General features: G+C 54.5%; 1 protein-coding gene and 1 long non-coding RNA gene across 3 annotated transcripts in view; one reads left to right on the top strand and one right to left on the bottom strand.

Moving 5' to 3' along the window:
- ABL1 (ABL proto-oncogene 1, non-receptor tyrosine kinase) overlaps positions 1-20,583 on the bottom strand; it is a 107,683-nt gene that overhangs the window by 42,547 nt on the left and 44,553 nt on the right. Inside the window, exon 1 of one of the 2 annotated variants that reach the window (XM_045846006.1) lies at positions 688-1,284. The exons of the other annotated variant lie outside the window; for it this stretch is intronic. Within the exon in view, the coding sequence (XP_045701962.1) occupies positions 688-766 (79 nt within the window). The 5' untranslated portion in view covers positions 767-1,284. Of the gene's footprint in view, positions 1-687; positions 1,285-20,583 lie in introns of those variants that run through there. 2 annotated transcript variants of the gene reach the window in all.
- LOC123823365 lies at positions 3,552-8,231 on the top strand. Its single transcript, XR_006786520.1, has 2 exons — positions 3,552-3,713; positions 7,805-8,231. It is a non-coding gene; the product is annotated as an uncharacterized LOC123823365 (long non-coding RNA).

Raw genomic sequence — 20,583 nt, 5'->3', positions numbered from 1 at the left:
AAAGGGGACCGGACAGGAAAGCAGGGGAAGTGAACCGCCCTGGGCCCTGAACGTCACCGAAGCCAAGCCACCGAGGCCCCCCTCCCCCCAGGACTCTGGGCTCATTCAAAGTGCCTTCTTAAAACCGGGTGCGAGCTCTCTTTCCCCCACCCAGTGAGACCTCGTCGTGGTCGGTAGGTAAGTTTGGGGTGGGGGTGGGGGAATGGAAAGATCACTTGCGATTCTGTATCCATAAATGGTAGAGCCGTGTTTCCTTTGTAGTACACGATACTTAATGAAAATCACATGTTTCACAAACACGGGTCAACCTTTTTGACACATAATTTCCAATTAACGGTGGAAATTCCACCACGTCGACTCACAGGGCCGTTGAGGCCTGTGGAGTTCGCCTTCCCAAACTTTTTCGGGAAGAGTCCCGCAGACGCGGCCCTGGACACCACCCTCCGGAGGAGGGCTCTCCCGGGGTTAGTGCGTGGGGGTCGGAGCCCCGCACCCTTCGCGCAGGGGCTGCGGAGGGGAAAAGAGAAAGAGAGAGAAAGAGGGAGAGGGAGGGAGAGAAAGGGAGAGAAAGGGAGGGAGGGAGAGGGACGGGAGCGAGCGCGCGCAGTGGGGCGAGGCCTAGGAAGGCCCGACCCGCGGACGCACAGCCGTCCCGACTCACCCCCCTGGGGCCCGCCCGGCGCTTACCTTCCAGGTAGCAGCTGGAGGACGAAGAGAGGCCCTTCTTCGATTTGCAGCCAACCAACTTCAAGCAGATCTCCAACATTTTCGCGGGTCGGCGCCTTGGGGGCCGGCGCCCCCAACTCCTCCGCAACGCGGCTCAGGCCCGGCGGGCCCCGCTGGCTCCGCGCGCCCTCCCGGGCCCCCGCGGCCCCGCCATGCGGCCTCCCCGCCGCCCCGCGCGCCCGCCCACGGCCGCGGCCGCGTCTCCGTCTCCGCTCCGGACGCGCCAGTTAACAAAGGGCCCCCGAGCGGGGCCCGCGAGGCCCGCCCCCGCCTCCTCAACTGCCTTAACCCCCTGTGCGCCGCGCGGGACCCTCTCTCGGCGTCGGCAGGCCCAGGCCGGCCCTAGCTCGTTACCGCTGCCCGAAACCAACCCCCGGCCAACTCCTACGTCAACGAGGAGATTTCTTGTAAGCGCGGCATTTAGGGATTCTCAGCCCCGGGAAGTGTGGTCCTAACACCCCAAGAGAGTCACCGGCTACACCGGCTGCTCTGGCTGGCGGGCGCCGCGGGCACTCGTCGCCACTTTTGAAACCTCGTGCGTCCCTTCCGTTGCAGGAGACGCCTCCAACCCGCCGCACTTGAGGCCGAGTCCCTCCACTGTGGGCAGTGCCCTGGCAAACCCTGCGTCCCCAGAATGCTGGTGAATAATGCGAATTCCTCTGGAATTACCAGCTCTGGTCTCATCCATACTCACTGAGCCTACTGTGATTGAGGCTGAACCCAGTGGGTGTCTAAGGAGTGAATAATCAGCTGGAACCCACACAGCAGCTACACAAGTACCCAACACATGCGTCAGATCACGCACTCAGGCTGGGAGGCAGTTGGGAAAAGGAGGCGCAGGCGTCCACACTGACCACACGTGCAGGGAATGCAGCCTGCACGAGGAGGACCCTGCAGAGGCAGGGCCTGCACCGCCCCCCCGCCCCCCCACTGTCTCCGACAGGGAACTTGCCCCCCTCTTTGCCCAGTGCCACAGGGGCACGCCTTTAAAAGCCGCCGCATTGCTGTGCGAGGCTCAAACCTCCTCATGCTCTGGTCAGGATGACACCGGACAATGTCACAACGTTTTGCAAAACAACAGCAATCACAGGAATGTGTTTCTTGGCGTGGAACCAGAAGTCCAGGTTGGTGGGAAACACGGGGGACCCCAATCAGACCGAGGCATTGAATGCAGATCAGATGAACCCCAATAACGACAGGAAAGTAAACTTAGTAACAGTGTCAGGTGAGCCAATGGCAACAAGCAAAAATGTGCAGTCCAACCCTTGAGCACGGCGACAGTGAGAGTGGACCGGTGCTGAGGCCCGTGTGCCCGGCTCCCGACCAGCCAGAGGGCTGCACAGCACCTCCGGCCGGGGACACACGGCCAGCAGACTGCGTCGGAGAGCTGCGTCCTTGGCGGAGTGACTAAATCTGGCACACGTGCCGGAGGAAGCCCTCATCAACACCCCCGGCTGCGGCGGCCCGCCCCCGCGGCCCAGCGGACCCATCTGTTTCCCTTTCCAGTCCAGATGGCAATGGCGAACGCGGGGGCATCCTCTGTCCGCCAGGGACGGCTGAGCGAGGAGATCTTCTGCATGCGGGGCTTCCAGAGACAACCCGCAGGAACCCGAGAGGGGACTGGACGTGACCGGTGTGTATCACAGGGGCTCCCAGCAAGGGCATCATGAACGTTCCAGAATCGCCCTGCCGAATTCTGACCCACGCACAAAACGTGTTTCCTGCCAACCGAGTGGACCCCCTGTTCGTCCGTGCTGTAGTGCCAGGCCAGGCCCCACGAGCACCCAGGAGGCACGGCCAGGCCCGGCGCTCCAGGGCTACCGGGTGACAAGGGCAGTGGCTGCGGATGCTATCTGGACTCCGGGGGATGCCGTCCTCCGCTAGGGAGCCTCCAGGTAAAGACGGCTGACTTACTGGTCTGCAACCCCAAGCTGAAAAATACACTAATCTGTTCGGATACCATTTTGGGAAGTTCAGGGCTTTGGACCAGACTGTAATACAGTCTGTCATCATACAGCATTTCAGGTTTAACGGGGTGTATATTCAAATTGGCAAGTTAATGCCCAGAATTGTAAGCTAACGGGCATTTCTGCAGCTCTGACCATGCCCTCGAATACTCTCGGCTAACACGGGCCCACGCATTGGCCGGCACGTGCTGCGCTTCCTACTGGGGATGCACGTTTATTTTTAAAAAGCTAACGACTATTACTAACACTCTGCTCTTGAGTCTAAAATGGCCTTAACTTCTGACAGTGAGTAATGCTTACAAACTGCATCCAAACCTTTTAAAATCCAGTTGTGAGACTATGCGTCAACAGGTCTGGCAACACACTCTGAATTAGCAGCAACGGAGATCGAAAACGTCACCAAACCGTACACTGCCATGGCAGGCCTGGGCTATTCTTTCCAGATCCAGCTTTTTAAAATCCTCACCGAGGACATGTTTACGAATTTGAGAGAGAAAAGGTGGAAGGGTGGGAGGGTGGGAGGGGCAGAGAGAGAGAGAGAGAGAGAGAGAGAGAGAGAAACATCTATTGGCTGCCCCCCATACCCACAAACTAGGTATGTGCCCTGACCAGGGATCGAACCCGCAACCTTTTGGTGTACAGGACGACGCTCCAACCAACTGAGCCACCTGGCCAGGGCTCCTGACACAGTTTGGATGCTTATAAAACTCACCTGCAAGGTACAAAAGGCAATCTGTTACAAACAAATAAAGGGAAATCTCAATCTTCAATGAAGAAAAAGGCCCAAGGATTCTCTCTAAGCAAACTTAAGCCTCAAAGGCATTAACTTAAAAAAAAAAAAAAAAAAGGAAAGAAAAAGCAAAGAAATGAAAAAGACCATGGACGAAATCACCGGTCGGTTGCGCCGCATTCAGTCTGGGGAAGGAGCAGACGCTGGCTGTGCCTGGAACACGCGCCAGGCACCGGCCTCGCGACGACGACCCTCAGAGTTCTGGGTGGCTCAGTGTCGTCATCGCACAGGTAAGGGGCCCGGCGGGGGAGGGGAAGAAGGGGAAGAGAGCAAGGGTCCTTGTCCCAGTTCACACAGCGAGGAAGCAGTGAGGTCCACAGTCCCTGAGCTTTCCAAATGGCACATCATTTGCGATTTCAGCGAAAAGGTGGATCACAGGCGCAAAGCCAGAGGACGGAATAAAAAGCATAACTGTGTGAAAAAGATACGTCTTCAAAGATCATTCTAGGAGTCAGAACTATCTGAAATGCTTTAACGTACCCTGAGAATATTAAGAAGGGCCTTCATGAAAGTGTGGTAGAGCCGTGTTTCCGCAAGCACAGGCGGGGATAACCTGGTGGGAACCACCGCGGTGCCCGCCCACCCGGACACTCCCGGCCTCCGCTCTGAGGCCCAGCGCCGGAGCGTGCCGGGCGCGCGGTGCCCCACAGGCGCCCCAGCTGTCTGTGAGCGGAACCCGGGTTTGACAACCACAGTTTTGGAGGAGGCAGGACTTGCTTCTCCCTCGTCACTGGGAACAGGACGAGCAGCAGTGGGTACTTCCAACGTGTATTCATTTGAGAGCGATTTGTGAACTTCAGAAAGGTACAGTTCTAGAATAAGTTACCAAAAGGGGACTCTCCGCTGGAGATTTTAGGATGAAAATTGAAATTTTTTAAAAGCTTGGAGTTTAGTCCTATTTCTAAAAGGTGGGGGAGGCGGCAGGGGGTCAAGGGAAGCGGGAGGGGCTGGGTGCCGAAGCGCCCCCACCTGTGGGCAGAAGCTCGGGGTGGGAGAGGAGGGCCGGCCGGTGGTGAATCTGACGCGGGCCCGTCTGGGGCACCTGGGACCAGGCAGCCCCAGACGTGACGGACCCCGTTACCGCTTCCAGCCCAGCCAGTGACTTGAGTGGGAGGGCGAAGATCTGGAGACGCGCGCATGCTGCTGCGCATGCGCCTGCCCGCGCAGCCGGGTCCCTCTGGTTCTGCAAACGCTGCCTGGTGCACGCCTGCAGGGTTCTCCGCTCTCTGGGCCCCACGCGTCCAACTGGAGGCGAGTGCGGCTCGCGAGAGCACATCGGTCACGCGCCTGTTTGCCACTGCTGTGTAAGGACACGCATGCCTCTCTTGGAGTCGCACTGGTTGAGCGTCAGTCTCCAAGGCCTGGAGACTCGGGACTGGGCGGGCCAGGTGGGAGGGGAAGGCCGCGCGGCCGAGGCTGCAGGAGCTCTGACTTCACGCAGCCTGGGTCCGAATCTCCGGTGTGCCCGCGCTGTGCGGGCCGGGCCAGCGACTGCCCCGCCCCTCAGGGCCTGGGTTTTCCCATCTGCGACACTGGGGGAGGGGCGGTGATAAGCGTAGAGATCTCACCGGGTCACCAGGGTTAGAAATAACGACCGGGAAGTGCTCGGTACACAGACGCTATCGTTACTTCCGAAAGAGGGCTCTGAGGCTGTCCGGTGGTGGTCTGCGTCCCTGCCTCGGTCTGGCTGGACTGAGTCTGGAGCTGAGTGACTCAGCAAGGACAGTCCGAGGCAGTGAGGGGAGTCTGGGGTTTTCCGAGGGACGAGGAAATCAATCCATTTTATTAACAGAGAAAGAAACACTAGCTGTGGGGTAGGAGCAGCAACTAAGACCGAAATGTCAAGAGTCCCACTTTTAATCCCAAAGCCAAGGTTCTGCAACCATGTTTTGGGGCAAAACACGATCTCCCCACCTCTCGTCTCTAACGGGGCCCATTTCAGGCCCCGGATGTGGGTGCAGGCCGCGCACACGAGTCCTTCGGGTAACACCCACTGTCGGTTGGTCCCCCTGGCATTCCTGAGGCTGCGTCCTCACTGAACTGTCTTTTAGTAAATCCACTTTCTGGAAAATCTCATTATAGTAGGACTCTATTACACTTTTATAATGAACAAGTCAACATAACCATTAAACAATAGTTTTCCTCCAGGAGGAAACTAGTATTATTAGTATGCCCATTTTATTTTTATTAATCAAAGTGACATAGTCACATGGGTAGACAGCAGATAGTGCTAACAATCTTGTAATAAAGACAGCAGCCCTGACTCTGACCCCCAGCCTGTCTCCCCAGACGCACCCTCCATCAGATTTCTAACTAACACCCTCATATCGCTGTTTCTGGGTTAACCGGATTTCCACATTATATGTCAGCTTAGTTACGGTCTCCGTCCCCAACCTGCCCAAACAGTAACATCATGGTTTTTCGTTAGGTCGGCAACCAGTATTTACATCACTGCGATGACATAGACACTGTTCACGGCGCTACCGATAATGTACACTCAGTGCTTCCTTCATGATACCACTCTGTTTATCCTAGAGATACTAACTGCCTTGAATTTTTTCATTTATTAGTCTTTTGTATACCTATTCCTATTTTTCATCCAAATATTTCAAAGGTCCGCCAAACACTGAGTGGTGGCTTTTCCCCAAACCTGAAACACACTGTTCTCAGTCCCGCTGACGGACGCACACCCTGGTTTGCTGGCTTCCGCGGTCCGGCAGCTTCCTGGGAGGAGGGGATCCTACTGACAGTTTGGCTGGGTATAGAATTCTCCCCTGGAAAGAACTTTCCCCACTTAATTTTGAAAGCATTTCTTCATTATCTTCTAGTTTCTAATACTGTTGTTTAGAAATTCAATTCCACTCAGATTCCTAATTTTTTACATGTGACTTGATTTTCTCTTTGGGGGCTTTTAGGACGCTCTCATATTCTCGGTGTTAACGTTTCACAATATGGCCTGAAATGAGTCTTTTTTCATATATTATGCCGGACACTCAGGGAGTGAGTCCAGTTTGAAGATTTAAGTCATTTAGCTCTGGAAAACACTCATTTTGCTAAGCTCTGAATTCTTTCCCAATACTTACTGTCTCCGAAACCCTCCTGCATTTTCCTTCCGTTCTCTCCCGAATTCCCACCAGACAGACCTGAAGCCCCCGCCACTGAGCTTCCAGTTCACTTAGCTGTTGTTTTCTTTCTGTCCGTGTTTTTGTCTTTACATTCTGCTTTCTCAAATAGGCTACTTTCCTTTCCAAGTCTTCTGCTGAATTAAAAATTTTTGGCCATCATGTTTCCAGTATAAAGAGCTCACTCTTGTTCCGATTGTTACTGTTTTTAACAACATTCGGTTGTTTGATGTGTGCACCCTCTGTGTCTCTGAGGCTAGCGAAGACAAGTTCTGAATTTTTCTGCAAATTTGTTTTCCCCTTCACCTGTCGCGTCAGAGACGTTCCTCTAACGCCCAGAGAGACGGGGCTGTCCCTTCGTCACACACAAGAGAGGAACCGAAAGGGCAGCGTGGCAGGGGCGTGGCGACTGCTGGCCTTCGGCGACGGAGGTGGTGGGCTGCCCGCCGGAAAAGTCCCCACACGGGCTTCTCCCTAGAGGCATTCATTTTACTCCCCCTCCCCCCAAATAAAACGAATCTTGACTGCTCCTCTCCGTTAGGGCCCCGGCTGGCAGGTGCCTGGGACAGGGCTGGGGACACAGGGAACCCCACGATTCGGTGTGCAGCCTCTTACAAACATCTGCACCCGCCTCTCTGTTCTCGGCCCAGTGGCTCACCTGCACGCCCGCGGGGGGTGATGCCTGAGTCCAGAGACTCCACAGGACAACTACTCGGTATAAAACCTCCCGTCTTGTGTGGGAGGGGGAGGGGGTGATCTGGCTGCACAGCGATGGGGGGTGGGGAGTGGAAAACCTGAACACTGTCTCTACAGACCTTCGGCTGATCCCCCGGATTTCAGTGACAGGCCGCACCATCTCCTGCTTTGTGCAGTGCTAACGCCTCTGATTTCCGATCCCCCCCAGGCTCCTGCAAGCAGACGGGCTCACTTCTAACCACTGTCTCTCTCAGAAGGGGCTGGGCCTCCTCGTCCTCAATTCTGCTACGTCTGTTCACCGTGCTTTTTACTGCCCTTTTCCGGAACAACATTCGCCTCTCTCAACCACTTATCCTTTTGGGTTCTTCTTGTCCTTGTGCGTTTTCACTTTTAGAAAACACTTCCACTGTAATTTCAGTGGGGTTTGGGAGGGAATGGGGATAAAAACAGGTCTGAAATCTTTAATCCGTGTTCATCAAAATCTACCCTGCCCCGTTTTACAGATGAGACGGCTGGGGCGCGGGCAGGTGAACGGCGTGCACCCGACCTCACCGCAGGTTTGTGGCGGAGTCGGGACAGGACTGGATCGGAATGTTTCCGTTACAGGCCCCGCTGGGTGCCGGAACTCAGACCAGCGTCGGGACACACGAGTGCAAACCTGTGTGAAACTTGTTACAAACCACAGGTCTCAAATCTTAACACTGCTGGTGGTGAAGAAACAACCCAACTCTAAATTCTTAAATCCAGTCACACAGCTTCAAGTTAAGTTATGACCAAATATATTACGGAACGAAAATAGTGTGGGGTACTCTTATTAAACTCTAAGTGCTCGCATTCAACTTAAAGACGTTTTGCATGTTTTCATCAATTGTCTTTGTCCCTTTACTTTGGCTTAACTTTGGAAATAAATGATGGGATTTTATTTCTAAATCACCAAAGTCTTGTTTGTTTGCTTTTAATCGAAGTATTGAATAAAGATTAAGATATCTACAAATAGTAAATCTCCATAATCCTAAAGGCCTCAGACTCTTATCTGTACAAAAGGATAATCTTAAGCACGCTTCAGTACAAAAGCCCAGACACTGGGTATCACTAAGCAATTCTTTTATCTTCGAACACTGGCCCCGCTTTCGGCTTTTACAGTTTTGCCAACTCTGAGCTGGGGAAGGGACGGTTAACTTTCTTCCCTCTTTCTCTAAGTCTGAAAGAATCTGCGAGAGCAGCAGCCCAGGCCTCAGCAGCCCAGGCCTCGGAGATCACGTTACCCTGGGGTGGGGGAGAAGGCGGCTGGAAGGGGGGAGTGCAGAGAGAAGGGCTGCGAGGGAGAGAAAACGAGCTGTCCAAGCCTCCCCGCGGCAGGAGACCGACCCGGCGGGGACTAGGAGGGACCGAGGAGCCCACGTCTACCCAAGTTCTCTCTGGGGCAGCCGGCACGGGCTGCAAAAGTCCGAGCTCCCTCAGGACTGAGGAGCCTCTCAGCAGCCTGGAGCTGACCGACAACCCAGACGTGAAGCGCTCGAGGGGCATAAATGCCCGTTTCCGCAGACCATTCGGCACCGACTCTTGTTGTCAGGGTTCTGAGCACACACGGAGAGCAAATGGACCCGGAAGAGTTCTTGCCCACACGCCCTAGAGACTCCAGCTGTCCTTGGAGGAGCGGCGACATCTCCGAGGGAGAAGGCGCCGCTCTTTTCCCCCCCAAAGCACCAGACCTGGGGTGCTGACCCAGCAGTGCCCGTCAGATGGGCGGGAACGGCTGCAGCTACCACCCGAGGATCTGCTTGTTGCTGAGGGGCTGTTCTGACGTCGGGAGGAAACAGCCCCTGGAAAGGAAAACTACAAAACAGCTCTGCCTTCAGAGTCGACCTGGCAGAAGCCGTCCTCTCGGCTGTCACCCTTCCTGCCAGCTGGGGTATGAAATCTACGTCCAGTATAGCAACTCCAAAACCCGGCTTCAGCACGAAGTGATTTTCACACTCCCTGAGCGGTCATAATCGATATTTACGGCTCCTTCACCGTGAAGAACATTCTAGTGCGAGTCTAAAAACAACAGTAAGAGTGCGCTGGCTTGTGTGGCGGGGTTGGAGCATTGTCCCACAAACCAGAAGGTTGCGGGTTTGACTCCCAGTCGGGGCACATGCCTATGGTGCGGGTTCAGTCCCTGTAACCGACAGATGTTTCTTTCTCTCTCTCTCCCTCCCTCCCTCCCTCCCTCCCCTTCTCTCTAAAATCCATGAAAACAAAACAAACATGCTGTGAAGTGCAAGAAGCCAGTTACGAAGCAGCACATACTGTCCGATTGCACGCCACGCAGTGTGCAGAAAGGCGAATCTATAGAGGAACGGAAAAGTTTTCCGCAAAGGGGCAGAGGGATCTTTTTTAGACGATGGCAATGTTCTAGAACTGGATTGTGGTGATGACTGTGCACCCTATAAATTTACTAGAAATCACTGAATTTTATGCTAGGATGTTAAATTTTATAGATTGCAGTTATGCCACAAAAACCCCTGTTAATAACAAAAGGGAGAAAGCAGTGTTTTCTACAGTTTCCATACCTTCCTTTCCTCAACTGGATGTCACACAAAGGCCGAGACCAAGGCCTGGAAACGCAGCCAGTCCACCCGCTCGGTTCCGAGCTGCACCCCGAGGGACGCGCTGCATTGTTGCTGGTCCGCGGTGTCTCGTTCAGAGCTGCTTTAATGAGAGCCACATGCACTCCCGGAGAGCGAGCGTGAACCACACCCTCCACCCAGTGGACACCTCTCCTGACTCCCAGCACAGTTCCAGGCCAGGAGGACGTGTCAAGGGGAGGACTGTACGCCCCCACCTGGGATGACCACGGCCTGGGAGTGGGGAGAGGCAGCCCAGGCGGATTAGAAGAGCGCGGTGGGGGAGAGCCGGCAGGCGGGCTCACCGAAGACGGAAAGGCACGGAAACCCATCCCGTTCACAGGAGCCACCGGACACGCGCAGTGGTGGCTGCAGCCCCAGCCTCGGGCAGCCCTCGCAAAGGCCCGCGGGGCTCGGCTCGGGAGCTCCCGGGCCCACGCCCCAACCCCACGCCCGTCTACGCGGTCCCCACAGCCGCCTCCCTCGCAGGGACGGACTGTGGTGGTGAGTCAGACGGGGTGTTGTGGCCCGTTAGTTGAGATCAAAGCATTCAGGAGAGTATTTACGATGCACTGTAGGAAAACTTCTTGGTGCTAAACACGTTTCCAAAGTGCTGGGAGGACGAAAAGTAGCCAATTAAATACTGGAATTAGCTCACAACAAATACCTCACGAGTCTTAGGCTTCTGATCAACAAAGGATTCACAAAGTTCATCGGTCAATAGTTCTCAATACCGCCCAGTTTTCATTCTTACCCTTTCTCATTTCATCCCCAAAACATCCCATGGGAAGCAGGGGGAGTGACCCCGTACCCCCAGTGAGGCTGCAGCGACTGCAGCCCCGTGAGGAGGACCCCGCAGGGAGGGGGGCTGGAGAAGCCAGGCGCCCCCCTCACCCCCCAAGCGAAGACCCCACCAACGCCCCGGGTGTGCCTCGCGCCGCACCAGAGGCCGCGCCCGAGCGGCACCAGAAACGGCCCCTGCTCCAAGGAGGGCTCGGCCTCTCTCCCTCCCTCTCCTGAAACTCTCTGACTCGGCACCCCTTGTCAGGGGTCTGACACGTCACTGGAGATCTGAGAGAGGCCCAGCCACTCAAGCACGACGGAGCAGCCGTGAGGAAGAGGACAGAAAGGAAGGAGACACTTCGGGGCCTCCAGGGACGCGGTCTTCGGGGAGAGGGCCGGGGAGGAGGGAGGCGCGGACGCCGAGACGGAGTGACAGGGGAGAAAAAGCCCGGCGGTGAGTGCGCGCACAGCACGGGCGCCCGGAGACGCCAGGAGACACTTCCGCTGCAGAACCGGCAGCACGGGGACCGCGCAAGGGCCTTCCTCTCCACCCTTTTCCCTCCGAAGCCCAGAAACCGATGAGAAGCACACAAGCAGCCCGCACGTGCGTGCTGAGTTGGCGACGTCCCACAAAGGTGCAAAGGCGCCTTCGAAGGAGTCTGCGGAACAAACGGTGCTGAAACGCCGGACATCCACGGGCAAAATGGCAACTCGCCACCAATGCCTGCACCACATACAGACTTCTTAGTGCAACACGGATTATAGGTCTAAGTGTGAAATAAAAACTTACCAAACCCCTAGAAGAAAACGGAAGAAAGTCTTTGTGACCCTCAGGTGAAGATTTCTTACGGTAAAACTGAGAAGTGGATTTCATCAGAATTAAAAACTCCTGCTCGTCGGAAGGCACTATTAAGACGACGATGAGCCAGAGACGGAGAGAAACCCCCAGTGTCGGAGAGAATGCGGGTCATCCGTGTGAATGCGGGCAACCGGCGTGAGTGCGGGCCGGCGTGAGTGCGGGCCGGCGTCAATGCCCGAGGGAAATGGGAACAGCACGCTCCCTCTGTAAAGCGGTCTGGCAGTCTGTCCGGAGTCAAGCACACACCTGACACATGACTTAGCGATTGCCCTGCAGTTATTTATTCACCCCAGAGAACCAAACACTTATGTCCCCGTGGAAGCCCGCAGGTGAACCCTGCGGTGGCCGCACTCGCGATCAGCAGAAACCGGAGACAGCCCCAACGTCCTCCAACGGCCACGCGGACACACACCACGCGGTGGCGCCTGCAGACGTGGGACACGCCCCGTCACGGAAAGGAATGAACCGGGCCGATTACATGCAACAGACGTGAATGAATCTTCGGTGCATCACAGCTCAGAAGGTTGTGTGACGCTACCTGTCTGCTGTTCTCTAACGGGCAGAATTCTACAGGCAGAGACCGAGAGGCGGCTGCTGGGGCCGGGAGGGCGTTGCGACAGGAGAAGGAATGAAGGAACGGGGGGGGGGGGGGTGTGACGGCACAGCTGTGTCCCGAGTGCAGTGGTGGCCTCAGGGCGACATGCGTGGCTGGAACTCACTCACTGAAAAGGGGGAAATGTGACTGTGAATTATCCCTCAATAAAAGCACGGTTTTTCCTTCCTCAAGGCCCCATGCCCCGGGGGACCCCACTGCTGGGGCCGAGGTGCGGTGTGTCCCCGTGAGCGGCACCCCTCGGACCGGTTCTGAAGGGGTGGGCGCAGCCGGGGCCGTGTGGTTTCTCGCCCTCTTCCTCCTGCCCACGAAACCAAGGGGCACGCTGGTCAGGAGCGTGCACAGCGCTGGGAAGCAGGCGGTAGGAATCCACGCTAACGGGTCGTCTTTCTCAGACACGCATCTCCCTGCGCCCGCGTGGGAGGGCGCTGGGGCCCAGGAGAAGAGGCGCCGCCCGCCTGCCTGCCTGCCTGTGGGTGGGTGGGAGCGGGGAGGGCGAGCGCGGCCAGTTCCCGTGGACCCTGGGAGGTGGGGGGGGGGGCACTTCCCCCGTGCGCGGAGCCTCACCCGCCTGCCAGCGGAGAACCAGCCAGGGGGCTGTTCTCATGGGCCCTGGCTCCTGTCTGTGGCCTGGTTCAAGGTCGAAGGGACATTTTTCTCAGTTTCCCCTTGTCAAGGGCTTTCACAAAACCACCACTGACGTTTCCTTGACTAGAAAAAGCCAGCCTGCCAACTTACCAACCCCAGCACTGTACCAGTCCTTGTGAAGGCAAGGCCTCCCCCGGCCAAGTCTGCCCGCGACGACCAATCCTCACACGTGGGGTTCAGAGCCTTCGGTCCGCAGGAGGATGAGGGGCCGTCTCCGGCGGGCCACTGCGAGAATATGGACGCACGGGATCCAGAGTCCCGACGCCGCCAGAGCGAGCGAGCGAGTCAGAGCGCCCTGTGCAAAAGCAGCGACCGGAGCCCCGTGCTCGCCTTCCCTCCAGCGAGCTGCACACACAGGAGGGGCTCCCCCTGGCTGGCGCGGCTCAGCGGGCCCAGCCGCCGTCAGGCTGAGAACCGGAAGGTCTCCGGTTAGGTCCCCCGTCACGGCACACGCACGCCTGGCCTGGTCCCCGGTTGTGGGTGTGGGAGAGCTAACCGATCGATGTTTCTCTCCTACTCTTCCTCCCTCTCTCCCTCCCTCCCCATCCTCTTAAAAAAAAAAAAAGAGGAGGGGGGCTTGTACTCAGTGTCCCAAGGCTAACAGCAGTGTTGAACCCATTCCTCAGCCTCCCACTAGTGTAGATGACAAAACCGTCCTCAACTTTGGGTTGTAGTTGCTCACGAAGGAAATGTTTGCTCGCTCTTGGCCCCGCCCAAGGTCCGCATTCCCAACGCCCAGTTCTCCAGGAGCCACGGGGGAATTAGGCGATATTCGGTGTCTGTCCAAGTTACAAACTTATTTACCCTTTGACCAATAATTCTATTTTGGACGTTGTATTTTACAGACTTACACACACACACACACGCGCACACACAAATATGAATACATACGTACATACATACATTCATTGTAGCATTTTTTTAAATAGCAGAAGTGTCCATCATTAAGTTAAATAAGCTGTGGTCTCAGCCTTCAAAATGGGTGCATTTATGCCTGGATGGGGGGACGTGAAGCTTTCCCAGAAATTTCAAGTATTTATTTAAAGAGGAATCAACATTAAGATCTTCCATTTCATATACAATCTTTTCTAAAGTGAATTCTGCCTAAAAACACCTCTGCCAGTCCCCTTTCCTTTTTTGTATTTTTAAAGATTGAATCAGAATCGACATAACACTATGCTAAGTTTCAGATGCACAGTTTCATGGTCCAATATTTGTATATTATTGCAAAATGATCACCACCGTAAGTCTACTTAACACCTGCCGCCATACCCAGGTACGAAATTGTTCTTTCACTCTACCAGCTACTTTCAAATAAACAATACAATATTCTTGGTTACGGTCACCGCGCCCTACGCAAAATCTGCACGGACTGACTCCTTTTCTGACTGGAGACGTGTCCCCGGCCCCTGCGCCCCTTTTGCCTGCCCTGCCCCGCCGCCGCGGACAGCCGCCCTTCGGTTCCGTGCGCTCATGGACGCGTTTTTGTTCGGACTCCAGACGGGAGTGAGGCTGCACAGCGCCTGTCTGTCTCTGTCCGGCTTACGTGCACCTCACCTGGCCTGACGCCCTCGAGGTCCACCCGCACTGTCACGAATGGCAAGCTCCGTCCTTTTACTGTGGCTGCGTAACATGCCAGTGTGTGTGTGTGTGTGTGTGTGCACGCGCATGTGTGTCACATTTTCTCTACCCGGTCATCCATCGCCGGGCGTCCGGGCTGTTTCTGTGTTCTGTTGACTGTAAACGATGCTGCAGCGAACGTGGGGTGCGCGTACGTCTCGTCCAGTCAGTGTTCTCACCTTCTTCAGGTAAGTAAGTGCCCAGAAGCGGGGTGGCGGCGTGTCTGGGAGCCGCACTTTCATCTCTGCGGGGTCTGCACGCACTGCCCCCCGCGGTGGCGGCCTCAGTCCTTCGGGAAGAGCAGGAGGACTGACGAGCCTCCAGCCCGGCTCATCAGGGGAAAATGGAGATAGAGACTGTCATGCCCAGGAGGAAAGAGTTGATTTGACGCAGAGTCTACAGGTAGTAAAAATACAGCAGGCGAATTAACCAGCCTGGGGGGAACGCATCCCCGGGAGACTCAAACTGCTGAGCTCACTCCAGAGGAAACGAGACAGCCGCAGCGGCCACAAACGTGCCACAGGAGCTGACCTGGTGACTGACCACCACCCTCCCCGCAGAGAAGCTTCCAGGCCCAGCCGCTCCCCTGGCAAACCCCGCCACACACTTAGGGTGGAAATAATGTAAAGTCTCTGCAACCCTTCCAGAAAGTAGAAAAGGAACTTTTATAGATTAATTAATCATAAATAATTATTCTGTCATGTGTATAATCAAGAAATACCACCGAGGAGGGAAGAAAGGAGGAGGCGCCGGCTCTCGCGTCCTGACGCGGCGTGGGAGCCGGTCCGCGGCTCCGGGCGGCAGACTCGCTCCTGGATCACACGCACGCTAGTCCCGGGAGTGAAGGACAGCCTGTGTTCTCTCACTGCCAAAACATGCCTAGGTGGGATATGCCGGAAATAACTGTCGAACACAAACAGTAGAAGTCTTGGCAACAAAGATTTAAATGTCACCAAGCACACCTTGAATGCTGAGTATTCATCGCCCGATACTTAGTAACCTCGGGGTTCCGGTACGCGGAGCACCCAGGACAGTGCCGGCCACGGTGGTGAGTGAGGTCAGGGGCTTGCTCCGGTCACCCTGCACTCCAGGTGAGACGCGTTTGTGGGTTCATGCGTTCACTCGGTGAGTCTCTACTAGCCAGCAGCTCAGGTGTGCGGAGAGTGGGTGCACAAGATGGAAGCACAAGATGGAAGAGACTTCCGTCAACATGGAGGCGCAGGTAAACACGGCTTGCCTCCTCGCACAACCACAAAGTTACAACCAAATGACAGACTAACGGTCACTCGGAGCCATCAGAAATCCCGCTGAATAGAAGTCCGACAGCTACAGAACTAAAGAAACCACATCAACCCAGAAGGACAGGAGATGCGGGGATGCAGACACACAGAGGTGCGGAATGGGCGGGTCCCCACACTCACGTGTGTAGTGGATAAATATTCAGGAGGAATAACATGGAAACGAGGGGTCCCAGCCCCACAGCAGGCTCCCCCCAGCCCAGGGTTCCAATGCCAGAAAGATAACCCCCATAACTTCTGGCTACAGAAACCAGTAGGATTTGAGTGGGCGAGAAAAACTACTCGACTCCCTCCCTGGAAGGTCCTCCTAAAGTGCCCACGCCGGACTTGCACAGAGGCACTCCCTCTGAGCTCCAGCACTCGAGGGCAGCAGCTTGAAGGGCACCAGTAACACGTGGGGAGGAAGTGAAGTGTCTGGCATCGGGGCAAGAGCACCCAGACATAAAGGCAGGCAGAGAGGCCATTGTGCCTTTCCTGACCCTTCCCCGCAACGGAGCCCCAGAACAGGCCGGCGGGGGCCATCTGAGACTCCTCCAACCTGGCTCACACTGTTTGCCCTACCCTGGCCTTCACCTGGGGCTCCGCCCCACCCAATTTGCGGCCCGCCTCCAGCTCTCCCGCTTCCAGCTAAGCAGACCTAGCGCTGGCAGCAGCCAGCTTCAGATCACACTTTGGCTCCACCTGGAGCCAAAGCACAAGTAGTACAAGCCCAGCACAGGTAGCAGCCACCTGCAGACTGCTTCGTGTGGCCCTGGGCAGAACACAGGTGGTGGCTGACCCCGACCTGCACCGCCCAGGAAACCCCAGAGCCTGCACACCCAGCGGACTGCTACAGACCATGTGGGAGCACCGCCACCCTGCCCCTGCACAGCCGGTTCCCCTCGGAGGGCAGAGGGGGGTGGTCAGTGGTCACAGCCAGTTTTTGCAGCAGACTGACCTGGGTAAATGCCTCCCACAGACCTGCCAACAGCAACCAAGTCTGAACTACAAGAGGAAGGCACGCTGCTAGACCCAGTTTGGGTGACAGGGGAGGCTGTGCCACTGGACCCTACAGGCCACGCTCCCAAGAGAGGGAGTCACAGCGGCTCTACCCGACACACAGAAACACAGGGAGGCTGCCAGATGAGGAGACGAAGAAACATGGCCCAAATGAAAGAACAGATCAAAACTCCAGAAAAAGAGCTGAATGAAACGGAGACGAGCCATCCATCAGATGCAGAGTTCAGAACACCGGTTATCAGGATGCTCAGGGCATCAGTGAGGACTCGAACAGCATACACAAGAGCCGGGCAGAAACGGAGGGGACACTGATGGAAACGGACAGTTTACAGGGAATCAACAGCAGAGCGATGAAGCCAAGAATCAAATCAACAATTTGTTTCTTTATGCAACATAAAGAAACAAAAAAAAACACAACCAAGCAGAACAACAAGAAGAATAAAGATTCCCCCCAAAAAATGAGGACATAATTTAACAAAATTAAGGCATCTCTGGGACAACTTCAAGTGTTCCAACCTTCACATCACAGGGGTGCTAGGAGGAGAGGAAAAAGGGCAAGACACTGGAAATCTGTTTGAAAAAATACTGAAAGAAAACTTCCTAGATTTGGTAAGGAAATAGACATGCAAGTCAGGAAGCACAGAGTCCCAACTAAGATGGATGCAAAGAGGCCCACTCTCAGACACATCATAATTAAAGTGCCGAAGGTTAAAGATAAAGAATCTTAAACATAGCAAGAGAAAAGTTAATTACCTATAGGGGAGTTCCCATAAGGTTGTCAGCCAATTCCCCAGAGAAACTTTGCAGGCTAGAATGAACTGGCAAGAAACATTCAGAGTCATGAAAAGCAGGGACCTACAGCCAAGACTGCTCTACCCAGCAAAGCTATCATTTAGAATCGAAGGGCAGATAAAGAGCTTCCCAGACAAGAAAAAACTAAAGGAGTTCATCATCACCAAACCATTATTATATGAAATGTTAGAGGCATTTATTTAAGGAAAAAAAGGTCAAAACTATGAATGGTAGAATGGCGATAGACACGTATCTATCAACAACTGAATCTAGAAAAACGAACTAAGCAAACAAGAAGAACAGAGACAGAATCATGGATACAGAGAGCATTTTGACGGCTGGCAGATGGGAGGGGGTGGGGGATGGGTGAGAGGTGAGGGGGTCAAGAAGTACACATCAGCAGTTACAGAATAGCCGTGGGACCTGGCTGGCTAGCCGTGGGACCTGGCTGGCGTAGCTCAGTGGATTGAGCGCGGGCTGGGAACCACAGTGTTGCAGGTTCGATTCCCAGCCCAGGGTACATTCCTGGGTTGCAGGCCATAACCCCCAGCAACCGCACATTGATGTTTCTTTCTCTCTCTCTCTCTCTCTCTCTCTCTCTCTCTCTCTCTCTCTCTCTCTCTCTCTCTCTCTCCCCCTCCCTTCCTTCCCTCCCTAAAAAATAAATAAATAAATAAAATAAAATAAAAAAGAATAGCCATAGGAGATAAAGGCCCTGGGGAGGTCAAGTACAGCATAGGAAATGGAACAGCCTATGAACTTGTACCATGACCCATGGACACGAACAAAGGTGGGGGGACTGCCTGAGGGGAGAGGGGGCTGGTGGGTAGGGGGCCCAAGGGGGAACAATCGGGACAATGTAACAGCACAGTCGATAAGAGTCACACCAGAACAAGCCAAGGTGGGCATAGTCCCCCTGCTCATGCAGCTTAGGGTCACGGGGGTGAGGGACTTCAAACAAAGCATCACGTTAATTAGTGTGTAGTTATAAATGGAGATGGTTCTCCAAAGGCAAAAATAGGGTTTCTCCTATGACATAATTTAGCAAAATTAAAGTTTATATTAAAAAGTACCTGATGAGTTGCATATGTTTTATAAATTCCTATTTTTAAAAGGTTCTCCCATTGAAAAATTTTTAAATAAAAATACAAAGGTGTTTCAGAAAAGTCAGAGTAAAGACTGCTAATACCTTATTTTGTATTTCCACCCAGTCTTTCTTTCAATTTAATTTGAATACTGTGCCAACACACCTAAAATAGAAATGAATGTCACGTTTGAAAATACATGGGTTCCATAACAAAAAACCAGCCCTGGCTTTTTATTAAGAATCCTCCACGCCCCACACCTGCCAAAACGGCCAGCATTAACGAGCCGGCAGACAAGGAGCGCCGGCGAGGTCCGGAGCACAGGGACCCCGGGCGCACTGGTGGCGGGAGTGCAGACCCGGGCGCGGCCGCTCCGGAACACAGCACGGGGTCTCCTCACGAAACTAAACACGGAGGTGCCTTCTGACCCGGCGAGTCCACCGCTGGGAATACACCCGAAGAGTCTCGAAACATCCTTTCAAATGCAGGTGAGCACCCCTGTGTTCACAGCAGCAGCATTATTTACAGTGGCCCAGAGCTGGAAGCAGCCCAAGTGCCCATCGCTGGACAAGTGGGTGAAAAAGCCGTGGTACATTCACACAGTGGAAGACCACACAGCAGTGAAAGGAGAGTTCTGACCTTTTGTGACAGTGGAACTGGAGGCTATCATCTCAGTGAAATAAGCCGGGCAATGAAAGACAGACACCGTGTGACCTCACTTCTCACTGGAACCTAAGGGACAAAACAAACTAACGAGCAACAAGAACCAGACGCGCGGAAGGAAGGAACAGACCGACACTGTCAGAGGGGGAGGGGGAGGGGGGACTGGCGGAAAGAAGGTGAAGGGAGTAGGCGAAGAACATACGTGCATCTCACCCACGGACACGAAAAACTGTGGGGACTGACCGTGGGAGGGGGCACTGCTGGGAGGGGGGAAGGGGGGAAACTTGGGACAATGGTAATAGCATAAACAACAAAAACATAAAAGAAATTTTCATGTTTACAAAGTGAGAAGTACTTATTCTCTGATTTATCTGTTTTGTCAGTGGAGATTTCCACGTGAGCCCCTTGAAGGAGATGCACCTAAACAACCCAGGAATCTGGTCAGTGTTGCAAAGTAAAGGAACCAGATTAAACCTGTAAGGTGCTGAATAAGAATCAGTATATCATACCTGGATGCAATTCTATTCATAAGCGCAATAACCCTAAGCAGAATTTTTGAATCTGACATGCTCATGCATTTATGATATTGCTGAAAAAAATATTTTTTTTAAATTTTATTTATCCACCTTTAGAGAGGGAAGGGAGGGAGATAGAGAGAGAGACAAACATCAATGTGCGGTTGCTGGGGGTCATGGCCTGCAACCCAGGCATGTGCCCTGACTGGGAATCGAACCTGCGACACTCTGGTTCACAGCCTGCGCTCAATCCACTGAGCCACGCCAGCCAGGGCTGAAAAAAAATATTTTTAAAAATCAGAGCAAAGGAACAGCTAGCTACGAGGAACAGACTACTCTGAAACCATTTCCAGGAAGGGGGTTTGTTTAAACGAAACGCATGAAGTGAAACCAGCTGCACGAGGGGTGGATGCCATCCGAAGTGGAACACTCCAAAACCACCTCTGCACACGAAGAAACTCTCAGTGGCCAGCTGGCCGCGGGGTGGCATGGCGAGGGCGGGGCACCGGCGAGCAGGAGGCCCAACTGTACGGCACGCGGATGCTCGCTGCGAGAAACCCCCGCATCTCACTCCCAGAGCAGCCCAGCATCATGCCTCAAACCTCTCGACAAAGTGCTGAGGACACGGGAAGGCAGTTAGTTACTCCTCTGAGGGGACCGGGAGTCAGGCACCTGCAGTCAGGAACGCCCAGCCTGTTCCACCAGCGGTTCAGTTGTGATGCTTTCACACAAACTGATGGTGGGAGAAAACCCCACCAATTAGAATGAGCTCCCTGAGCCCTAGGAGACTGTAAAACA

The sequence above is a fragment of the Phyllostomus hastatus genome, unplaced genomic scaffold, assembly GCF_019186645.2.
Source record: "Phyllostomus hastatus isolate PE091 unplaced genomic scaffold, TTU_PhHast_1.1 phas_contig_495, whole genome shotgun sequence".
Classification (NCBI taxonomy): domain Eukaryota; kingdom Metazoa; phylum Chordata; class Mammalia; order Chiroptera; family Phyllostomidae; genus Phyllostomus; species Phyllostomus hastatus.
Note: the sequence above shows the minus strand (reverse complement) of the source record. Positions and strands in the feature narration are given on the sequence as shown.